The 22996-nt window shown below is 36.6% G+C and overlaps 1 protein-coding gene across 7 annotated transcripts in view; it reads left to right on the forward strand.

The window, feature by feature from the left end:
* The window catches only part of tmcc1a (transmembrane and coiled-coil domain family 1a), a 68266-nt gene that overhangs the window by 3761 nt on the left and 41509 nt on the right, over positions 1 to 22996 (forward strand). For 4 of the 7 annotated variants that reach the window (XM_028454179.1, XM_028454181.1, XM_028454180.1 and 1 more), the window contains exons 3-4: positions 12123 to 12167; positions 13948 to 14843. In XM_028454179.1, coding sequence (XP_028309980.1) covers positions 14106 to 14843 — 738 coding nt within the window. In that variant the 5' untranslated portion in view covers positions 12123 to 12167; positions 13948 to 14105. Of the gene's footprint in view, positions 1 to 11854; positions 11971 to 12122; positions 12168 to 13947; positions 14844 to 17746; positions 17872 to 22996 lie in introns of those variants that run through there. The other 3 variants (XM_028454183.1, XM_028454184.1, XM_028454186.1) reach the window with 3 other exon arrangements.

The following is a 22996-nucleotide window of genomic DNA, read 5'->3' on the forward strand; positions in this document are numbered from 1 at the left end:
TCTTCCTCCTCCACATCTTTCCTCATTTCTTCCTCCATTGCCCATCTCTGTGTATCTTTTTTCTGGTAATCTTGCGTGTCTGCTGATTATTCTGCTAATCTTCATGCAGCGTGAGGAAGTAAGAATGTGTGGAAGACAAGGCCATAAATGACATGATTAGCTCTGTTTACAGGAAGTGTGTCTTTCCAGGAGAGCAAAAAATGTTGGTAACACTTGTAGTTTTAGACATAAAGGCTGACATTACGCTGTCATTATTATGACATGACACATGTCATTAGCATGAATAAGGTGTCATGAAGGCTGTCATTAAGTGTTGTTCGTTACCCTAACCCTACCGAACCCCACTAGATCCCTCCACCTAACCCAAAAAATGCCAACATAGCTCCAAAGGTGTCGTAATTTAGCGAAAGGTGTCATAGTTTAGTGAACAAAACTTAATGACAGCCTTTATGGCACCTTATTCTTGCTTATAAATGATAATGACGGCGTAATGTCAGCCTCATGTATACAACTTCAAGTTAAGTGTTATCAAAATCGTATACTATGTCGTATATACACATTTTAAGAGTTTCTCTTTAAAAAGACATTATTCACCAATTTCTTATTTAATTTTTGGAGTCTTATCTAATCTTTCCAGCCCATTGTTAGAACGGAAGGGCAAACTGTCAGACTGTATTCTGAGTCAGCAGGGAAAGTTTCCACCGAATATTAAAAAAACAAGAAAAAAGAGCACTCAGAGTTCTTTGCCAGATACTGTATTTGCAGTGATCTGGATCATAGTATCATGATAATTCATACTGTAAAGGATTGGAAGAAATGTATATCCTCTTTAATAACATACACTAGGTCAAATGTATGGGCACACATACTTTTTTTAAAATCCAGATGGAAGTTGGTGGAGTAATTGAGAAACCAACTTGATATAACTGAATCAATTTTCATAAAGAACTCACATTCCAGGAGATGTTAATAACACGTTTTTTTACACTTCTTTGATCGACTTATCAACGTTTGTTGAATTAGACGATGTGCATTTCTTGCAGTATTGTTTTCCTGAGATCTCAAGTTCATTGTAAACTCCTAAATCCAAAAATGTAGGAGTTTTTTAAACTATCGCCATGAATTTTACACAAACTCTTTCTTACTCTTCTTTCTTGCCAGTCTTTGTTGACACATTAAATTACACATCTTCTGTTTATTTCTCACAGTTTAGATGTATGTATACTAGCTCTTAAAATATCCTGCTCAATATGATGAGCTAATGCTATATTTAGTGTCAGCCTGTGGTCGGTATGAGCTAAGAGATTTACAAGATATTTAAATGACAAGAATTTCTGCTGGTGTCTCAAGATCAACTGGAGTAGAAGTACTATGATTCAAAGCTACGTAGACTTTGTCCTCATTTGAAAATAATAATGTAATAATGTTTTTAACCCAGCATAACACAATCTCTAGAGACAGGCAGGCTGCTCTATTGAGCAAGCTTCAGTTTTTGTCAATAACGTGTGGCGAGAATCTACGACTATTGATACTTTGCTGGAATTCCACTGGGTTGTAAATTTGTGCAAAGCAGGCCACAGTACTTCGGTAAAAAAAAACGTTTCTGTCTTTAGTATTTCATTGTTTGGTTATGTAACAGCCAGGTCATAATGTAGCTTATGAACCACTGTTGTAAAGTCATAACAATGATTCATAACATACCATATGTTTAAATAATAGATGTGGCAAAAGTGATTAGTCAGGGATTCTGCAGGATTTTTCTCAAGCCTTGTGGAGTGCACGTGATCCCATCATCATCCAGGGAGTGATGTTCTTCCTCTCCTCGTTGTTGTTGGAGAGTTGCTGCGATTCCTTTAGATCAGGGCTGTCTAACAAGTGATTTCATCAATAATTTGCCCTAGTTTCCACATATAATTGTCAAAGACACCCACAATGTCCAAGGAGTAAGTGATGGATATCAGTCCCTGCAGGAGCATCACTTTAAATTTTCTTTATTTATTTTCATTTAATTTGGAGAAATATTGTGAGATAATTTGGGGAAAATGGCAGGATTTTGGGAACAAATTGAGTTTGAGAACAAAAACGACTGCCATCATGTGATATAAGCGTTGAAAAACCGTAAGCCCTGCAAATATTCTGCAGCTTCATTGAATTTGTATATTTGGAGGGAGTGAGATATCTACCCTAGTTATTCATGATTTCTACCGAATTTTTGCATAAGGTGAGGATAACTCATCGGTTGGCGGTAATTAAAGGTTTCACACATAATGTTTTAGGATCTTATCACATATTTTCATGGTAGTTAATATTTTTTCAACATGGAAGGATGATGAAACGGATTGAAAACAAAATTTAAAGTGACGAGACACGGAAATTTCCTAAATTATAAAACTGATTTTGGGAAATTTTAAAACGAAAAATCAGAGTTTCTATACTATCAAAACAAAAGTAATTTCCCCCTGGCGGTTTTTAAATGAACTTTGATTCTGATAGGGTGATCACAGATGTTAATTGTTCTCCTGTCCCTGTCCCCCCATGTGATATGTGATTGTCTTTTCTTGTTTCTTGGTCAGGATGTAACTGAAACTGATTTTCCCCTCTGGGATTAATAAAGCAATCAATTTTATATTTTAAAATCATGAAAATGACAGAATGTGCGTGTGTGTGCTGCTGCTACTGTGCAGACTCAGTTCATTCTCTGCAGTAAGACCGACTCCCACACAAGCAGAGTGAAGATGAAATTCCTTTAAAAAGGCTGTCGTTTCTCGTGGCAACAAACAGCTTTCCTTCCCTTAAAGCACTTCCTGTTTGAAGACGGTGGCAGAGATAAAGAGTGCCTTTTATCATTTCATTAAACTTTATTTAACCAGGTGAAACTAATTAGGATCAGGAAATGAAAACATCTCCTTTGCAAGTGTGAACATGGCAGTTTGCATTTAAAAACAAACACGTGGTCCTTGATGAAGCCGTGATCGAAATTAAGGCAAAGAGCATTTATTGTTTTCAAAAGATATAATGAAGACAATCCTGAGCAGTACATTTATATTTTGTTTACCCTACATATATGTTTTTAAAAATATTTCACAAGACTGTAGGATGAAATGTAGAGATTATGTCATTAATTAATATAATAGGAAGCTAATTAATTAACAAAAAAAAAAATTATGGATATGGAGTTGGATTAAATAAGTATGTAATTTTTCCCACTCCTAAAGTGTAAACTGAAATGCGAAATTGTGTTGAGAATCTTTTTTTGTTTCTTACAATATTCTGTTTTCATGTTCGAAATGAATACAAATCTAATCTAATCTAATGTTCTTTAAAACACAGTTCTATCTATATAATGAAACGTGTATTATGACAATGTGATACTTTTTACTTCTTGTTACTTTTTGAGTGTTTCGGCAGTATTCATATCTTCACAAAGTATTTGTGAATCAATATATTTTGTTGTTATTCAGACTAAGTTGCTGTACATATTGGCTTGCTTTTAAACACATCTTTGTGTCTTGTGTCAAATGAGTGCTTGTTAGGTTTGGAAGTCAGGTGTTATTAAATTACCCAAAGTGCATACTTGACTTAGTTGACTCCTGGCCTACAGGCTGAGCAATGTGCTACGTATCACGCTTGAGTAAAAGCTTTCAAACCAAAACTTGGATGCTGTGATCCTCACTAACTTCTAGTGGACTTGAGGAGTATCACATTGCAAAGCTTTAAGGCTCTGACACCAAAGTTATTTATGTACGTGATGATGAAGGTGATTTATACATGACTGTGCGGAGTTGTTCTGCTTTGCAGTGAGCCAAACGCCCCATGGCCCGGTTACCCGACAAAAACGTGCGGCGACCATGACCTGCATTCCCTGAACCATAAACTTACGAGTGTGCGTATTTAGCACAATCTCTGGTATGGTATTTCAGCTGGTGTGTGTCTCGGTGGTTTCCAGCCTATTGACAGGGGATGATGCAGTGCCAGAGATGCTGGAACATGAGCTATGTTGGATGCCTGGCTGGTGTTAAACGTTATTAACGTTAGCGAGTGAATGCCACTTTAAAGGGCCTAACAGTGAGTGCCCATTTGTATATTTCTTTCAAATGGCATCTCACAGTTCACCAGTAGTATTTTTTTACTACTGCTGTTATAAAGCGTTGCCAGGCACTTGGGCTTATCCCAATCAAGTCAGGGTGCATTGTGGGATCTGGAGTTCCATCAACGAATGTGTTGAAGTGTTTTTACCTGGGTTTCCTTGCTTGACATCATTTATGGTCTAGTTTGTTCCTGGTATTCCCCGTGATATCACCTCATCCTGCAAGACATTCAGTTTCGACAAGATTCAAATATTTCCCTGTAAAATACATTTTTACACCAGAATTTAAATTGATCTGAGTTTATTGATTATTTAAAAGGGACAATGCACATTAATGAACAAATATACTGTTAATGAGACAGAGTTAGCCAAAAGAGGCTAGTTTTCATCTCGTGTCCCTGGCCAGATTTTAAAAGGCAATTTAAAATCTAAAAGGTATTAAAATACAGCGAGAATCTACACTTAACACAAGAGAAACAAACATTGTACAAAAATCTAAATAAAATAGAATAAAAGGCTATCAGTGTGAACTTAATTGGTGGTGAAATAGCTATATTTTTAGCTGAAGAAATGTGTTGGGAAGTCACTTTAACAGAATTTTTTTTGGGGGAAAACAATAATTTAATAAAAATGACCTCATTTGATATAAATGTCTAATACAAAGCATGACAATGACTCACAGAACACCTTTCTTGATCTGTTTCTTTGCTAGGTCATTTGCACAAGCATGTACCGGGGTATATGCTGTATTTACAGCCTCGCACATGAGCACTTACAGTCCTTCTCTATGTCACTGTTTTGCTTCTCATTTTACAAACTACACCAGATCCTCCTACATGACTCAGACTGGCTGCTCTCTCAGTCCCACCACCTGTCCGTTCTGTTCATCCCTCATCTGTGCGTGTATGACTTTTTCTATTTTGTATCGTTTGTACCTCCAGTTTTGTCAGGGCAGAAACATTAGTCCATGCAACATTTAGCTCACCATCCAAAGTTTTAAGACTTAATAGACATTTATCGACCGAGAGTATTGCCTTTTTTTTTTTTTTTTAGATCTGTCTACTGTGCAACAGTTCCAGTTTGTATTTCAGGTATACATTAGTCTGCAGCTCTACAAGCGCCTTTAAGTCTGTGAAGCCATTAGGCAAACACAGATGTGTTTCTCTGTAAATGAGTGTCTATCTTCTAAGTTCTGGTTTGTCCTGTTCCTGGAAGCTCCAACACAACTTTTAGTTTTATGTTGTACAGTAGGGCGTTGTGCCACCTCTGTCACAGCACTACCTGCCAAGGTCGGGGTCAATTATTATTGTAATCACATAATTGGCATTTAATTACAATTGTGATGTAATTTTAATCGTAGTCGTAATTGAAAAAATATGTTGCTGTTGTAATCATAATTGAATCGCAGTTAAGTTCAGATACAGTAATTGACTTGGTAATTGTAATTGGCAATACAATTCTATAAAAAGTGTAATTTACGATTTATTAAACACAGAACTGAAGAACCATGTTATAGTGCTATGACTTACACATACTGTATCTAGTTACAGTTATTAAAATATGTTTCAGATCAAGTTTACCTCTTCGTTTTCTTGAGGATCATTTTACCATTTTAAAATTGAGGGCTATACTGACACAAAAAAGGCTCAGACGCCCACACCAAAAATATTACCACTAATATGTTCATGGATAAGGAAGCCTAACAAGGTAGCCAAAATATGAGAAACAAATTAAATGATAGGTAATATATTTTTGTGTGTATTTCGCAGCTTTTTTAAGACATGGGTCAAAAACTGACCAGTTAACATGAGAGATGCTAACAAAAGGCTAACACAAGAGGAATGGTTAAGTTTTCTGGGCTTATTTATCTTTGAAAGCAAGGAATATCTGTTTGTGTGTGTGTTTGTGTAATTCAAAGATAAATTTGCATTAAAAATGAAGTGTTTACAAGGTAAGTTTAAAGATTGAACTTTTATTCTGAATTAAAGAGGAATTAAAGCTCCCATATAAACCATCCATGAAAAAGCTACTTAACCTCCCACTTTTTCATACTTCCTACAAGCACTGCGCTAGTTCATTAAAGGCTCAGTAATTGTGATTCATTGTAATTAAACTTAATTGAGAATGTAATTGTATTTCACTTTGAGGGGAAAAATAATAATTGCCATTTTAATTATAATTGGAGAAAATGCCGGTCAACGTAATCGTAATTGAGTTATAATTCAACATGGATAATTGAAGACGTAATTGTAATTTGTAAATGAAATTGACACCAACCCTGCTGCCCGCTGTGTGCTGCCTCACTGTGAGAAGCACCCGGGGATGAACCTGACACGGCCAAGACATGGCACGGACGGTCGGATGCTTTTGATCCGGGCGGCGCCTCGTTCACTCGTCTCTTTGGGTTCTTTGTGTTTTTATGCCTCTCACTAACTCATCCTCGTCCAGTGATACAAAGAGTCGTGTCTCTCATCACACATTGTGCAGCGTGCTGAAGTCATCTCCTCCTGCTGTCACAGCTGACACAACGATGTGATTCTCTGGCTCCTAGCACCACGCACACACAGATACAATAATGATTGTTCCTGTTTCCTGGCCATGCTGTCATTATGCAGCTGCTGAATGAGATATGGCCCAGTTTCCATTGGTCGACTCTCCAGCCACAAATATTCCAGTCAAGTATGCACAACTTCAAACTATTTGATTCCTGGTACCTCTCTTTCCCTTTTGTTTTTTTTTGGCCCTTCTCTGAATAACGCACATATTAGTGCAAGCTCTCAGGCACGAGCATAATGGACAGAAACGTCTGGCCACATTTTCCTCTTATTGATGAGTGTCTGTCAGTGAAAGAGGCGGAGCACAAAGAGCAGCAACAGGCCTGTGTGTGGCTCAGAGTAAACAAAGAGCGCTCTATTCCATGCCAGCTCTCCAACTCTTCTAGAAACAGTGCGCTGGCTTGTGTAGGACATTGCCATATTTTGCATTTTACCAACTGTATGTTCAGCAAAGAGCAACAGCATGTCTAATGTAGTGTTGGAGAAAGCAGGCCAGATTGACCTCCTCTGTGTGTTGTTCATGTCCAGAGTGAAATTAGATAGAACAGAGATAAATGAAGTGTGAATGAGTTTTGGGAAGATGACTTCCTGAAGCGGAGTTATCGTACAAATGATTGGTGGGATTGGTCCGCACATTCTGTCTGAAGCAAATGGTATCATTCTTTATGTTATAGTTATAGCTACAGTGAGCTCTAACTGTCATCATAGTTAGTCTTGGGATGTAAACTCTTAACCATTTCACTGCCTTTTCTTTTGTTCAGTGATTGTAAATAAGGAAGTATACAATTATTATTAATTAAGTTTTTTTTACTTTTAAAGAGAAGAAAACTCAAGAAATTGTTATTATACATGATAAAATGTTTTCAATCCCAATCAGAAAAACACATTGAGAAGTAGATTTCTACAATATAACTGAATTGATCAGCAGGGTAATACCTTCTTAACTAAAAGTTTATCAGAATCATGAATGCTTTATGGATCCCAGGGGGAAATTATTTACAATATTACAAATGAAAAGAAGAAATACTAAACAAAGAAAGAAAATAAAAATAAAACGTGCATAATTATGTAAAAGACTGTTAATTAAACAAGGATTAAATACGAGTGCACACATTACAGAAGAAGATAATAATAATAATAATAATATTAATAATAATACAAATAAACAAATGTACAAATATAATAGAAGAAGCAAATTTGATTTGTGTTTCTTATATAGAAAAACAAAAAGGTCACATGAAATTAAAGGAGACTATACTATACTTTAAAAAAAGAAAGTTGAAATTGCTAGTGGAAAGTTTGTTTTGATCTCCACTGTAAACACTATCTTATTTATATTGTTGGAAAAGTTGGTGCATTGCATTGTGGGAATTGGAGTCCAGTAGACTGATGCATTAGAAGTGTTATTTCATTGTTATCATGATTTCTTGTGTTTGCCCACAAAAACCCAGCACTTTTTGGTGTTGTCACCAACTGAAATTTATGGCAAAACAATGGTCGATGTCTGGAAATAATTTATCAAGTTAAAAATATCGAAATATTGTTATTTTGAGAAAAAATATCGGGGTATGAGTTTTGGTACATATCGTTCAGCACTACCTTTTTGTCTGGCAAAGAAACACGTGAAATCACGGTAAGAATAAAGTAAAAATACTTCTATGCATCCGTCTCCATGGGACTCCACATCCCACAATGCAATGCGCAAAACTTTTTTAACAACCAGTGTTTATAATGGAGAAGAAAACAAATTGTCGAGCAGCAATTTTAACGGAAATGATTTTTGATTTATTAAACTATACAACCTACTGTACACTATGTTTTTATTTGATCGAAAATATTGCCTCCAGCATCTTTAAATGTGCCTACTTCAAAACCACACTTTTTTAATAAAGAAAAGTGAATCCTATTTTCTAAAAGCTGTGAGTTGTTTGTTTCTCCATGTTTCTGGTGTAACAGGACTAAGGCAATGACAGCAGGACAACAGTCAGAGCTGCTGAAAAGAATGGAGGATTTAAAACAATACAAGGTTGGGTCGTTGTGTGTTGAGTCAGTGTGGGGCAGAGCAAGGCTGTTGTCCAGGCGGGTATTTGTCTTTTACCTTTGACAGCATTGTGGAGTCACTGACAAACACGCTGACTCATGGTGGCTGCTGAGGCTGGCTTGTCATTGACTGTGTTAAACACAGATAATGACTTATCTCTTCTTCCTCTGGTTGGTGTTTATAAAAGTCAACATAACATTATACATCACTTTCATGTTGAGCTAGTGTTTTATGACCAATGAAGAGATTAAATTCCCTTTTGTGATCTGTAGAAAATACTTATTTTTCTCATTATTCCCAGTTGACTCAGGCTTTTACTTGATAGGGCATTAGCAGCTGTAGTTTCTTTTTTTCTTCTTGCTTTTCTACGGAGTTGCATAATGTCCTTAAGCAGAATAGATCAAAACTAAACAGTTGTCATGGAAAATCCTCTTGGTGTTTGTTTCTGTTACATCATCACTTCACAAGTCTTGTTTCAAAACCATTAAAGGATGAAGAAACAATGAATATGTTTTGAATAATTTGAGCTAATTTTTGCTTATTTTTACAGTTTTTCCACACCTACACCAAACTTGCCATATTTTAACCTTTTTTTGTCACTTTTTTTGCCATATTTTTTCTCCTTTTTATGCAATTTTTGCCACATTACTCCCATTTCTACCACTTCTCTGTCCAATTTCAATGCCTTTTCTGCACATTTTTTCCACTTTCAAGACATTTTCGGGACTTACAGTATAAACCTTTCCACCACTTTTCCCACCTAGTGGGCGACTGTGGCTCAGGTGGTAGTGGGTCATCTTCTGATCGAGAGGTTGGGGGTCGATCCCAGTACCTGACTATGTGTCGAAGTGTCCTTGGGCAAGACACTGAACCCTAAGTTGCTCCCAGTGGTCGACTAGCACCTTGCATGGCAGTCCTGTCCCACTGGTGTGTGAATGTGAGAGTGACTGGGTGAATGGGCTGATATGTAAAGCGCTTTGAGACTGCTTCAGTGTGGTGATAAAGCGCTATATAAATCAAGTCCATTTACCTAATGTCACATATGTTGACCCAATATTGTCTGTTTTAACCTCTTTTCACCATATTTCATGTTCATTTTTGCCAATATAACCACATTCACAATTTGCAATGCCCATTATTTGCATTATTTAATTGTTTCTACTTTGTAAGTTTTTAAAGTATTGACACTTTAAACCCTTTTTACCACTTTTGCTGTCCTTTTAGCCAATTTCTGTGGTCTTCAAAATCCCATTTTACCACCTTTTCCACCATTTTTGCTCACATTTAACCCATTTTATTTCTGATTAAAACAAGGATTTACATCTTTAAGATGACTATATACTATGGAGCAAATGATAATAAATTTCCTGGATAACAGTGTATATTATTCAGATAAATAAATAAATGTGGTTATCACAGATTCATAGAACATTGGACCATCATTTTGCTGACCTTTATTTTGAAGGTTGCGGGCTGATAAGGTTGAGAACCACTGCTTTAAAGGCTCATGAGAGAAGATTTGGTGTTAATATGAAAGCAGGTAATCAAGAAAGTATCCAATCAAGCACTGAGTTGATCCCTGGGATAAAGAAGAGGATTTAGTTCCACAGAGCAGAGGAAGGGGACCAGGGTCGAGGCAGGACTTCAGATTCAACGTCCGCCTCTGGATAGGATTAACTAAGGTTCACCTCTTTTCTCAGCAGCTCTAAAATAACACGAGCACTGTGTGTGTGTTATGGTGATGACTCACACCTTAACTCTCACGTTTTCTGCGTGTGAGCGATGCATGCATGCATACATTATCAGGAATGCACTAATCCCCCTCCATGAGAATTCATTAAGTTGGAGCTTTTGAATATGTAGAAAATACACATTTTTAAATCTGCTTATCTTACCTTGGGTTTAATTATTCTTCTAGATGGAAAAAGATTATTCGATTGTTCGAGGAGTACTGATGCTGATTTTTCACTACTGATATTGCAGCCTTGTGCATTGGTTCAGTACAATTCTTACATACTTTTATTACTTATTTTGTAGAATGAAAAGGCTTGATTAAGTGTTATAACTCAAACAGAGAACAATAGTCAGCAATAGTAGGTATGAGAACAACTGACCCATTTATTTTTAACCAATGGGTTATATACATTTTAATCGTGAACGTCAAAATATTCAACAATTAAACAAAGAATAGAGTTTTTGTATTTCTTTTTTTTTTTGAAGACTGAAAATAACCTCAATAAATGCAGTAACAACAATATATGTTATATGAGATATTTAATATTCAAGTTGATATACTGTAATATATATTGATTTATATGGCAATACATAAAATACTAAATAAATACCTATTTATATATAGAATCTTGCTTATATATTTTTTGTATTTTATGTATATGAAAACATATACTTTACTACATGTTTTCTATATGCCTACATCTTGATACATTTATATATATTTGTACTCTTCTACATACTATATATATATATATATATATATATATATATATATATATATATATATATATAATAGTGTGGATTCTACAGGTCTAAACATTTATTCTATGGTATATATAGATAGATGGCTCTTTATTTCAGACTCGGGGTCCATAAAAACCATACAAACAAACACAAAATACAACACAACATATTACATGTTTTGTATAACTAGGGATACCATATAAATATAAAGTATATTTATATGTATGGATGTACAGCATTTTTATTTGAAGATGAAATTGGAGATTATAATTATGTATATATACACACAATACATGCAACATAATGCCATTGTTCATGTTTAGCTGTGGAATGAAACTTGTTTTTGATAAAATACTTTCTTCGTGAAACTCAAAATGGATTGATCGAAACGTTTCATTAAGAGAGAGAAAGTATGATTTATGAATATTTAGATACTGAAGAAGAAAACGTGACTATTAGAGTACCGCCTCCTATTAATAAAGAGTCGGGCCCTGTTACATTTATGAATCTCTTTCAAACTTCCAGGGCTCTGCGTGCTCCTGCTTTGTTTGTTTTGCTGGTGGGGAGGAGGAGACTTTCTCTTTTCTTAGGTGTCTACACTGTTGGTTGTGTTCTTAGTTCCATGTGAGGCTGTGTAGGATGTGATGAGAACACACTGTTTGTTCTAGTGACTCCGCTGTTGGTTGTTTTTAGTGCGGAAACCTCGGTCTCTTGATACTGCCGCAGAAACTTGGGCTGCCTTTAGGGATAATAAATGAGCTCCTGGAGGCACACACACACACACACACAGGATTTTGTTTTGACGGAGTGTAAGTATGTACAGCTGAGTATTTGGAGGATTCACTGCATGCTCACAAACCAGGATGATAATAAACACAGTTTTAAGAAACAAATATAGTCCCTAAATCAATTGTTTTTTATATTCTCTGACCTGCTTTTTCTATCCACTTCCTTTAATCAGGTGATCCAGAGAGCCAGTCACACTATAATGACAGCTGGGCAGATGGTAGGTTGATTCTCACTTTTTTAATGCACTTTCTTTTACTCTTTTGTTTGTGTCATTTTTTTTAACAGCAATCCTCTTCCTCTCCACTGTGTTTTTTGTTCCCAGCTGCACATTGTTGGTTACATTTTGGAATCTGCCATGCTGCCTATTTTGTGATATCTGTGTCATGTTAGTGTACACAGAATAATCTGGTTTATGTTTCACCATTAGAGGTCACTTAATGAAGCTGATGTGTCCCAACGTTTGTTGAATGCACTGCAGTGCCGTTAAAGCTATTAGTGATTGGTGATGTTTATGATAAAGGATTTTCGCGAAACATCTTCAATATTAGATATCTGTAAAACATACTTGAGGACATTTTTTATGACCATTGTATTACTGATAGGGGTGTCCCGATCTGATATTGATATTGGGCCGTAATTGGCAAAAAACGAGTATCGGATTTTATCAGCCTGCATCTAAAACCTCCGAAATAAGCACATGATATTTTTTCAGGGTCTTCTAATTTGTTTAAAAAAAAAAAAAAAAAAAAAAAAAAAATAGAATAAAAAACTATTGTAGTATTCTTTTGTTTAAGTTAAAGTAGTGGTTATTTTACAATTTAAAAAAAAAAAGAAATATTTTGTTTTATTTGGATTGTATTGGTTATTTTTTAAGGTTTTCTAATTTAGTTTTTTCTATATATTTTACTTAATTGTAGAATCTTCTTATGTTTAAGTTAAAGTAGTGGTTATTTTGCACTTTAATTTTTTTGTTTTAATTGGATGTGTATTGTGGTTACTTTTCAGGGTCTTCTAATTTAATTACTTCTAAATTATTTCTCAATTGTAGAATATTCTTCTGTTTAAGGTCAACATTTATTTAACCTATTGGTTAATAATAAATGGGTCAGTTTTTCTCTTACCTATTGTTGCTGACTATTGTTCTCTGTTTGAGTAAAATGACTTAAACAAGCTCTTTCTTACATTCTACGCTACAAAATAAGTAATCAGAGTATGTATAATTCCTGCTGACATTGGCAACTGGAGGCCACATGTGGCCTTCAGTCTAATTTTTCCCCCAAAACAAATCCCCAAAAATTGTATTTCAAGAAGTTGGAAGGAATATAAAGCGTGACATAATACACAAAATAACTCCGAAAACACACAAAACGACAGCAAAATGCACAAAGTACAGAAAATGACTCATAAATGACTCATAAAACACAAAATGACAACAAAGACTGACACAACAACCACTTAAACAAACTAAGTTACTACAAAAACACATCAAACAACAACACATGACAGAATAGCTTCAAAGACACACAAACTGTCAACGAAATTGCACAAAATGACAGGAAAATACAAAAAACAACAACACAAATATAGAAAGTAACTCCAAAAACGCACAAATCGACAACATAAATACAGAAAATGACAGAAAAAAACACAAAATTACAAGAACACTAAAAATAACGAAAACACACAAAATGACTAAAAACAGCAAACAGCAAAACCACAGACATACACAAAAACCCTTCCCTCCCCTTTATTAATGCTCAGATGGGTCATTATTCTAATGTTGATAATGTGGCCCTTGCTTTGTGGCCCCCGCTGTTACTCATCTCTGGCCAACACGTAATAGTTGCTATATCAGAAGTATCGTATCATAAGTGAAAAAGTCAGGGCATCCGTAGTCACTAATACTGATAGCACTAAGATCACTATAAACAAATCTAATGAAGAATCTTGGAAACATTCAAACTTTTCAAACGTTTTCTCTTTTTGTGTTGAACCAGCATGTCTACTTGTTCCTGACCCAAAGCTGCATGCTCCCTCTTTGGATCCATCCTGCTCACCACCAAAGAGCCCATCCAAACCTCCATCAGGCACTCCATCTCCTTCTGTACTTTTGTAGACACCCCCCCCAGTCTCTGACCCCAGAGTGATCCTCTGCATGCTGGACAAACGGGAAGGAAGTGTTTTTGATCGGAATGTTACTTCCCAACAGGATCAAATGCAGCAAGAAGATTTCAGTCACACGGGTCCTGAAAGGGTGGTCCCTGTTTCAGCCCCTGGGGTCAAAGGCATAGCCAAGGGGAAACTCAGCATTGAGATAGAACGGGCTTTGCGTTTAGAGGCCCCTTCGCTCAGTAAGATGAGCCATAACGCCAGAGAGAGCATGGGGGCACTCGGCCTAGGCTTAAAACAGCTGTTCCAGCATCAGCGCATACGCCTCGCCCAGTCCCGCCCCTCCACCACCTCTTCATCTTCATCCTCATCCTCCCCTGTGGTGTCAACAGTCGGCTCCTTGTCCTCTGGCCTGGAGGACTCCTCAGGGTTCTGTGGCACTGACTCTGACCTGCTCTCTGCTCTTGTGGTGCCCTCTGCAGCTGGACAGGGCTCTGCTGCTGCTGCCGCTGGGGGGACCATGAGGCGGGGGACCAGCCTGCAGAGCCGCCGCAGTAAGGGCTCGGGGTCTGGCAGCGCAGAGCGAGACCCCCATGTGAGAGGCAGCCCTCAGGCCGCGCACCGCCGCCACACCCACGACCCGCAGCAGCACACCAGCCGCCGCCGCCGCTCCTCCTCCGCCATCGATACCACGCCCAGCAGCCCTGCCCCCGCCCCCGGGTGCAGTGGGGGGGAAGTAGTGCTCCTGTCTTCAGGGTATCAGTCAACGGAGGAGACAGACAGGGTAAATAAAAACTCTTTCCATTTTGTTCATATCAGTCTATGACAGGGGTGTCAAACTCATTTTAGTTCAGGGGCCAAATATGCATCAGTTTGATCTCAATTGCGCCACAGATTTTAGGTTGGAAAAAGTTTGACATCAATTGTGCCCTAGTTTTTAAGAGTACCTGCTGGATCTTCACTTTAGAAATTCTTGGTTGTGTAACCATATTTGTGTAACTTTGTGGACTGGTTTGTCAGAAATGGCAATATTTGTGGAAAAATTGAGAGTTCTTTCCTCAATTTGCAATTAAACATGACTGCATTTACAGTATGTGATATAAACAAAGGAAAACTGCAAACTGTTAGGTTGCTTTTCAGTTTCAGTGCGTGCGCGACCTGGGGGGGTCATAGGTCGAGAGGTATAAAAACATAAACAAGCTCGTTCACTCTGTTGATAATTCCAACCTAACGGCATTTGTAATTTTATTTCAGAGATCTTAAGTGTTTTAATAGTGTTTATGTTATTGATATTACACATTTTCGGACTCGAGGAGGTGACTAGGATTTTCTGCTGATGTCATTAACGGCCGATCCAAGCACTTTTAAAAACCAATGGAAGCAGCTCAGTAGCAGTGGAAGCGAGGGCAGTACCCTTGCTTCCACACAGGTGACCCCTGTTAAACAAAAACACAGACTACCTGGGTCTCTAGTGGTGGATATTGGACTCTATCCGGGAATGATGCACATATCCGAGCACTTTTGTAAAACTGATGAGAGAAGCAGAATCAAAGTAACTGTATGGTCTCTATTTCCTTTTATTATAGGTCTTTTTTTTTTTTTTTTTTACTTTTATAGTTGTTTTAACAACTGTAAAGTGTTTGAGTTTTTGAGTGCTTATAAATAAAATGTATTGTTATTATTGATGGTAAAGATTTCCGAGTGTGAAAAGGACAGTATGAGTATGAGGTTCATGATTATTTTTTATTAAGCTATTATTTTATATATTTGAAGGAAGTGCACAAGAAGGACAGGCGATTATTGAAACAGCACTGTTTAGCCGATTGATCACTGTTTAAAAAGGAGGAAAAACCTGAATTTTTAGCTTGTGTGCAACATTAGCTTTAGCAGCTAACTCGGCATTTCTACCTTGGAGACCGATAGTACGTTTCCGCAATTTTGTTTCCAAAGCATCAATGATCCAACGAGGAAAAAATGATCGAAATCTCTGTCAGACTCGCTGTTTACATCGTCAGCTTTGACAAGTTTATCCCTCTTGACCTTTGACCTCATGTGCAGAGTGAGTGTGAAAAGGCTTATACCCACCACTGTAGTTTGTAGTTTATGCCACTAGAGGTCGCCTTCAGACCAGCAACATTTGTATGAGGGACAGGGTTTGGTTTGTGGAGCTAATATTTAAATCATGAGATCATCTCCTTGTCTGGTTCATGGGTTAATGGAATCTGTATATTACAGACAGTGATGTATGAACGTAGCATAATATCACTGGTGCAGTCAGTGTTCTGATGAGGAACCACGAGTATAAATGGTGGTGAGCTAAATCATAAAGAGCTTCTTGGTCTTTTTTCTGCAATCAGGTGAAAACGCTCCTCTATTGTGATGGAACAGAGCTGCACATCTGTCGTTCATTAGCACAGCTGTGCAGATAATTATCACCCACTGCTTATCATGGGGAATTGACCTGTTTCACTTGCCTGAGGCAGACTTCCAGTCCCATCCATGCAGCAGAGCAGCAAGGTCATTGAGGTTATCGCATTGGTCGCCGTGGTTAACTTACAGCCCGCTGTCTGAAACTACGCCCTTCTTGGGTTTCCATAGTAACAGCAGGGTTGACCTTGGTGGTGGCGACATCCACTGTTTGTTGAAGTCAAGGATTGAAGTGTTTTAATGTAGATCTGTTCTGATAGATAAGATAGATGTTGTAGATGATCAGGTATAGCTTTTTAACTCATGGTGAAATATCTAACTTTCTTTCTTTCTTTCTGTCATTTTTTCTTCTTTTTGTCGTTCTGTCATTCTTTCTTGCTGTCTTCTTTCTGTCATTCTGTCATTTTTTTTTGCTTTCTGTCATTTTGTCATTTTTTTTGCTTTCTGACTTTCTTTCTTTCTTTGTGTCTTTCATTATGTCTTTCTTTCTTTCTGTCATTTGTCTTAATTTTTGTCGTTCTATCATTCTTTTTTGCATTCTGTCTTAATCTCTGTCATTTTTTCTTTCTTTCTATCTTTATTTTTCTTGCATTCTTTCTGTCGTTCTGTCATTCCTTCTTTCTATCCGTCTTTCTCGCTTTCTTTCTCTTCTCTCTCATCCGGCCTTTTTCTCGCCTGCCCTCCCCTCCCTCCTTCTCTCCCGGGGGAGAGGTAACACAAACAGTCAGCTGGTCCCTCCCCCCTCTCCTCTCCTCTCTCCTCCTCATCCTTCCTTTTCTGAACCACGACCACCTCCTTATCTCCCCACCCTTAAAACTCACTGACAGGAAGCGGGAGGCTTTACCTCCATGCCTTGTCCTGTACGAGTGGGAGTGTTGTGTGTGTGTGTGTGTGTGTGTGTGAGTGTGTGAGTCTGCCTGTGAACATGTGTGAATGTTAAACCTCGTTTTTTTGTGTGTTTTCATTTGTGCGTGTATGTGTGCGTGTCCACTGATTGCCATGTGTGTGGATTGACAGCCATGTGGTCCGAGCATCTTGTGTGAATGAGTGTGTGTGTGTGTGTGTGCGTGCGTGCGCGTGTGTGTGTGGAGGAGCCGACAGCTCAGAGACTAACTGTGGATCTGAGTGGAGCTCAGCACTGATGAGCTGTCTTTATCTCCTCTGGCTTCTCCTCCTCCTTTCTCACCTCCCTCACTTGTGTTTGCATAGCAGTGGAAAGCAGTGTGGACTAGAAAAGTGTGTGCACATGGGTGTTTGGAGAGGATGTGTGTGTGAATGTGAAGGGAACCATGTGAGGCTGTGTGTACCTTAAAACGGTAGCTCTATCTGTAGTTCTGTCAGTCAGGATGGTACAACGCTTCAGCCTTCGAAGGCAGTACTCCAAGGTAAGCCTCAAAAACTCCTCCTTTTCTGTCCTTTTGCCACCTGACGGCTGTATACACCATTTATAACTAAATCCTGTCATTTATAGGCAGTGAACACTTTAATTTACATAATTATTTTGATTACAGTTTATTGCTGCATTTACAAAGTAGTTTTTTTGTTTGATTTTTCCTTGTCTTGAAGGTCAACATTACACGAAGTGCAATATTTTCATGACAACAATGCATGTTTTGTTATTGCAAATAATTGTGACCATCACCAGCCATCCCTAAGGAAGGGTGAGAAACACTGTATTATAGGCAGAATATAAAAAGAGAGGGCAGTGTTTCACCTAGGTGTGGGGGAAGGGAACAGGGAAGAGGGAGTCAGGGTATGACAATAGAAGAGGTGGGGAATAATGGTACTTGAAGTGGTTAAATCAGAGGTTCCCAACCATTTTCGGGTCGTGACCCCATTTTGATTTCACAAATGTCTCTCGACCAGAGAAACTTTTTGTTTCTAGAATTCATTTTTTGATCATGTTTATTAAAGTTTGTTACAAATACAGAGTGCCAGGATTATTTCACAAAGTGACAAGATGCACCAGATTCAAAAAATATATAATTTTAAACAGTTTTTTTTTACCTTTGTGTTTTTTTTTTTTGACCCAATTTTAATCCCAGGTGACCCCACATGGGGTCCTGACCCCAAGGTTGAAAACACTAGGTTTAATTGACCTTGTTGTTGTGTGTTGAATTCACCTTGTTTGCAATTTTTTTATACTTTGATACTGCATATATGACATATTGTGTAGAACTCTGGGAAACCACTTTTAAAACCATAATAAATTATATTGTTTTATTGCAAAAGAAAAAAGGCCGTACGATTGTTAAACAAAGCAGAATATCATGACCACACACATGCATTATTTGTTGAATCAAAACTTATGAAACGTAGTTATTGTTTATCATAAAATAACAGATAATGTTGGAAGCAAAAATAAATACTCAATACAATACTCAAATACAAAAATTCTTTTCATTACAGACCAGCAAATACAGCCTAGATCAATTTCTGTTTATTTTACCAAAAGCAAAGTTTTTGTGTTCTAGGGGGTGAATTTGTGGAATACTGTTGATAAAGAAATAAAAATGAGTGACACTCTATTTAAATTAAAAAATAAAATGTCACAATATATTTTAGAGAGTTATGTGAAACGTTAGAATTATGTTTGTCTTTTGTTAAATGTTGTATATAGAAGAAAGTACGTGTGTGTGTGTATATACGGTATATTTTTTTTATTTGAATTTTTTTGCATCATTTAAAAAAGGCAACTCAAATGTAAATGTTGAGTGCTTGCATTTCTTTTGTGTATATTATTTGAGAAAGGTTATGATTCATGATAGGCATTAGGAGTGTGTCGATTTTTTATTTTTGAATTCTTTTTTCTTCTCTGCTTTTTCACTAAAATGTACAGGTAGGTCTTCACAGAAATTTTGTCATTGTTTGTTGAAAGAACCAATATATTGTTTACTGGAATATTGCACTATACTGGTGTCACTGGTGAGAAAAACCCTATTTTTTGTTTACAGAAAGCACTAGTGGAGATACTTATTAATTTACATTGGTATTTTGACACTTATTTACAGAAATGTTGCACTAAAATAGTGTCACTGTTCATAGGACACTTTTTCAATTTATTGTCTTTCAGAGATATGAAATAAAAATCACTTAATCTTTTTTTTTTCTTGTTATATCATAGATTATCATAGATTGATTTGACCAATATATCGATAATCGCAGTATCGTCATAGCGTGAGATAATCGTCATAGTGAGCTTTGTATTGCGTATCGTGAGGTACCCAGAGGTTCCCACCCCTAATAGGCATATAAGCATTTTTTGCTTCTGCCTATTTAAGTGTTGTTATATATTTTGAAGTTTTGATTTATGTTTGAATATTTTTTGTTTGACTGACACAAACAAATAAAGCAAACAAAACCTGTTCGTCTGACAGCAACATTTGTAGATTACTGATGAGAGAGTGTTTATGACTCACCTTTAATCACAGAAAGCTTGATAGCTCGAAGCTACGCGATATGCTTTGTTTATCTTTCCCCTGACGTTAATGGTTGTTAAAGTGGACAGAGGAGCTGTGCTAAAACTCAGCATCACATCTGACAGGATCCTGCTGTTCTGCAGCTGGTGCTCAGCCTCTGACTGATTGTGTCATTATTACACTTTTAGCTTGAGCTTTATTGATGCCTAACATCATCAAAGTGCCTGCACTTCAATACTATAGATGTATTATAGATGTGCACACCCAGACTAAGGCTAAGACTTTTGCCTCCCAGCTTAATGAACTGATTGAAGCTCCTCAAACAGAAAGTCGGTGTGATGCAGGGTTGGGGTCAATTGTAATCGTGTAATTGATTATAAATTACAATTATGCCGTAATTATAATTGTGACTGTTATTTCAGTATCTGTACTTTACTTGAGTAATAATTTTTTTTGGTGATGTTTTAGTCTTACTCCTTATTTTTTAAAACAAATATCTGTACTTTTTATTCCTTTACATTTAAAAAATTAGCTTGTTACTTTTTAAGACTTTCGAAAATGACGCCACAACGTGAAAAGACGCAAACCAACAACTGCGAAGCTAGAGGAGAAGCTTGAAACATTTTATTTACTAATTTTATCTATAATAAGTGCTAGAGTTTCCAGGTATTCATAAAGAGTAACAGATTTAATTTATTTCCATGTACCATTTTTTTTACAAGTTCTTAATATGTAATTTACTGGTTTGAAAACCATGTCTTATTATTGAAGGGACATTCGTTTTACTTTTTACTTTTTTTTTTAACTTAAATACATTTAGTAGACTGTACTTTTTTACTTTTACTCAAGTAAGGGAGCATCTTTTACCAGAGTCATTTTTTATTTAGATATCTATATTTTTTACTGGAGTACTGAAGACTAGTCCTTTTTCCACCTCTGTCTGTTGCTTTTTAAATCACAATTGAATTGTAATTGAGTTCAGATAATTGATCTTGTAATTGTAATTGGCATGGAAATTATATAAAAACTACAATTTAATTAAAACGCAAAACTGGGGAACTATGTTAGATTTCTATGGCTTTCGCATATGCAGTTAATAATTATTAAAACATGTTTCATATCAAGTTTTCCACCTACATTTCAGTTCTCTTGAGTATCATTTTTTTTCTTAACTATTTTTATTTTATTTTTAATAAATATAAATATGAGGGTAAACTGACAGAAAAAAGGCTCAGGCACCAACACCAAAGACATTAATACCAATATTATTCATTGATTTGAAAGCCTAACAAGGAAACCAAGAGATGAAAAACAAATTGGATGAAAGATATTATTTTAATGTATTTTACAGCCAATTTAAGACAAGTGTCAGATGCTAACAGAAAGCTAACACAAGAAGAAGGTTATGGTTTATGGGGTTATTTATTAGAGCATCAGCAATTGGGATTAATTGAATTTAAACTTTAGTAATTGAGAACGTAATTCTAATTGATTTTCAGTGGAATAATAATAATTGTAATTTCAATAGTAATTGTAGCAAATGCTGGTCACCGTAATCAAGTTAGTTGTATAATTGAAGACATAATTGTAATTTAAAATTGTAATTGATCCCCAACCCTGGTGTGAGGCGCTCCAGCGTGCCACACGTTTAGAGTCATGATGAATGAGATGTTGGTACCCAAGTGGTATACGATTCTTTTTCATTTAATTTTGTGCTTGCAAACAAACTTTCAAGCCTTTGGCCTACAACACTGCAACCCAGATTCTTGTGTCTGATACAATGAAGTCTTGTCTTTGGTGATTCTCTCACTAATCTGCCCCCTGCAAAAAAAAAAAAAAAAAAAAAAAAAGGCATGCTGGGAAATATTGGAAAAGAAGGGGGTTGGGTAGGTAATTCCTCCTTTTCCCTCAAGCCAATTCTCCACATGCCCACCTTTGCTTCTGCTCATCCTTTGTCTTCTATTCTTTAAACCCCCGTTCAGAGGTGCAAACCAAGGTATACTCAATGATCCAGTCATAATGAATGCTGTTTTTTTTTTTTTTACAATGACAACAATGGAAGATCTTTGCATTGCATTACACACCCTGAACTGTTTCACAGCTACACAGTAGCTGAACACCTCTCTCACTCATTAACTGTTGAACACTGGAATGTCTTTATCCAATAAACAGTACAAGAGTCACTTCACAAGATGGGACACCCGTTTTTGACATGACTTTGACAGAAGAAAGGCCTTTATTAGAACTGATTTAGTCTGGTGATTCTAGATTTAACTGCTTCCCTGTTTGCTGGAAGAATCTACCGTACTTTTTTCAGGACTGTCTAATCTTATTAGGATTTGTTTTAGGGGTTCTTTTTTTAGGCTTGTCTAATCTTATTGGCCTTTGACTTTTGGCCGACACCGAATCCGATTTTGATCCGATATCGTCACAAATCATACAATCAAACATTTATTACTTATTTTGTAGTGTGGAATGTTAGAAAAGTCTTGATCAAGTGATATTACTCAAACAGAGAACAATAGTCAGCAACAGTATGAAAAAAAACTTAATGACATTCTATCCGTACGCAGGGCCCCTATTTGGCCAGTTTAGGTCATGTGATAGGTCAGTCATTGGCCAGTTTAGGTCGCGTGACTAAGACTAAACCTAACCCTAAAAATTGTTGAGATATTGGGTTATAACTTAAACCTAACCCTAAGACGCTACGTACTTGTACTTCGGTAACCATACCAATAGCACCGGGGGTTGTCCGTACGGCAACCGTACAAATAGACACTTTCTTATCATTAACCAATAGATTACACACATTTTAACTGTAAACATAAGAATTGAATAAAATAAATAAAATTGTGAAAAGATAATAATTTAGGAGACCTTGAAAAATAACTTCAATAAAAGTTATTTTATTGTTATTTAAAGTAAATAAATAAAGTTATTTATTTTCTAATTTATATTGGAGATTTTAGATGCAAGCTAATGTACAAAACTACTGTATATTATAACAATGACGCCTGTTCTCATGCCCTTTGTTGACACTCGGTGCCATTGCTGATCTTTGCCGATGTGTGTTTAGTTGTCAACGTTTCTC

Source organism: Gouania willdenowi, chromosome 7, assembly GCF_900634775.1.
Source record: "Gouania willdenowi chromosome 7, fGouWil2.1, whole genome shotgun sequence".
Lineage (NCBI taxonomy): Eukaryota > Metazoa > Chordata > Actinopteri > Blenniiformes > Gobiesocidae > Gouania > Gouania willdenowi.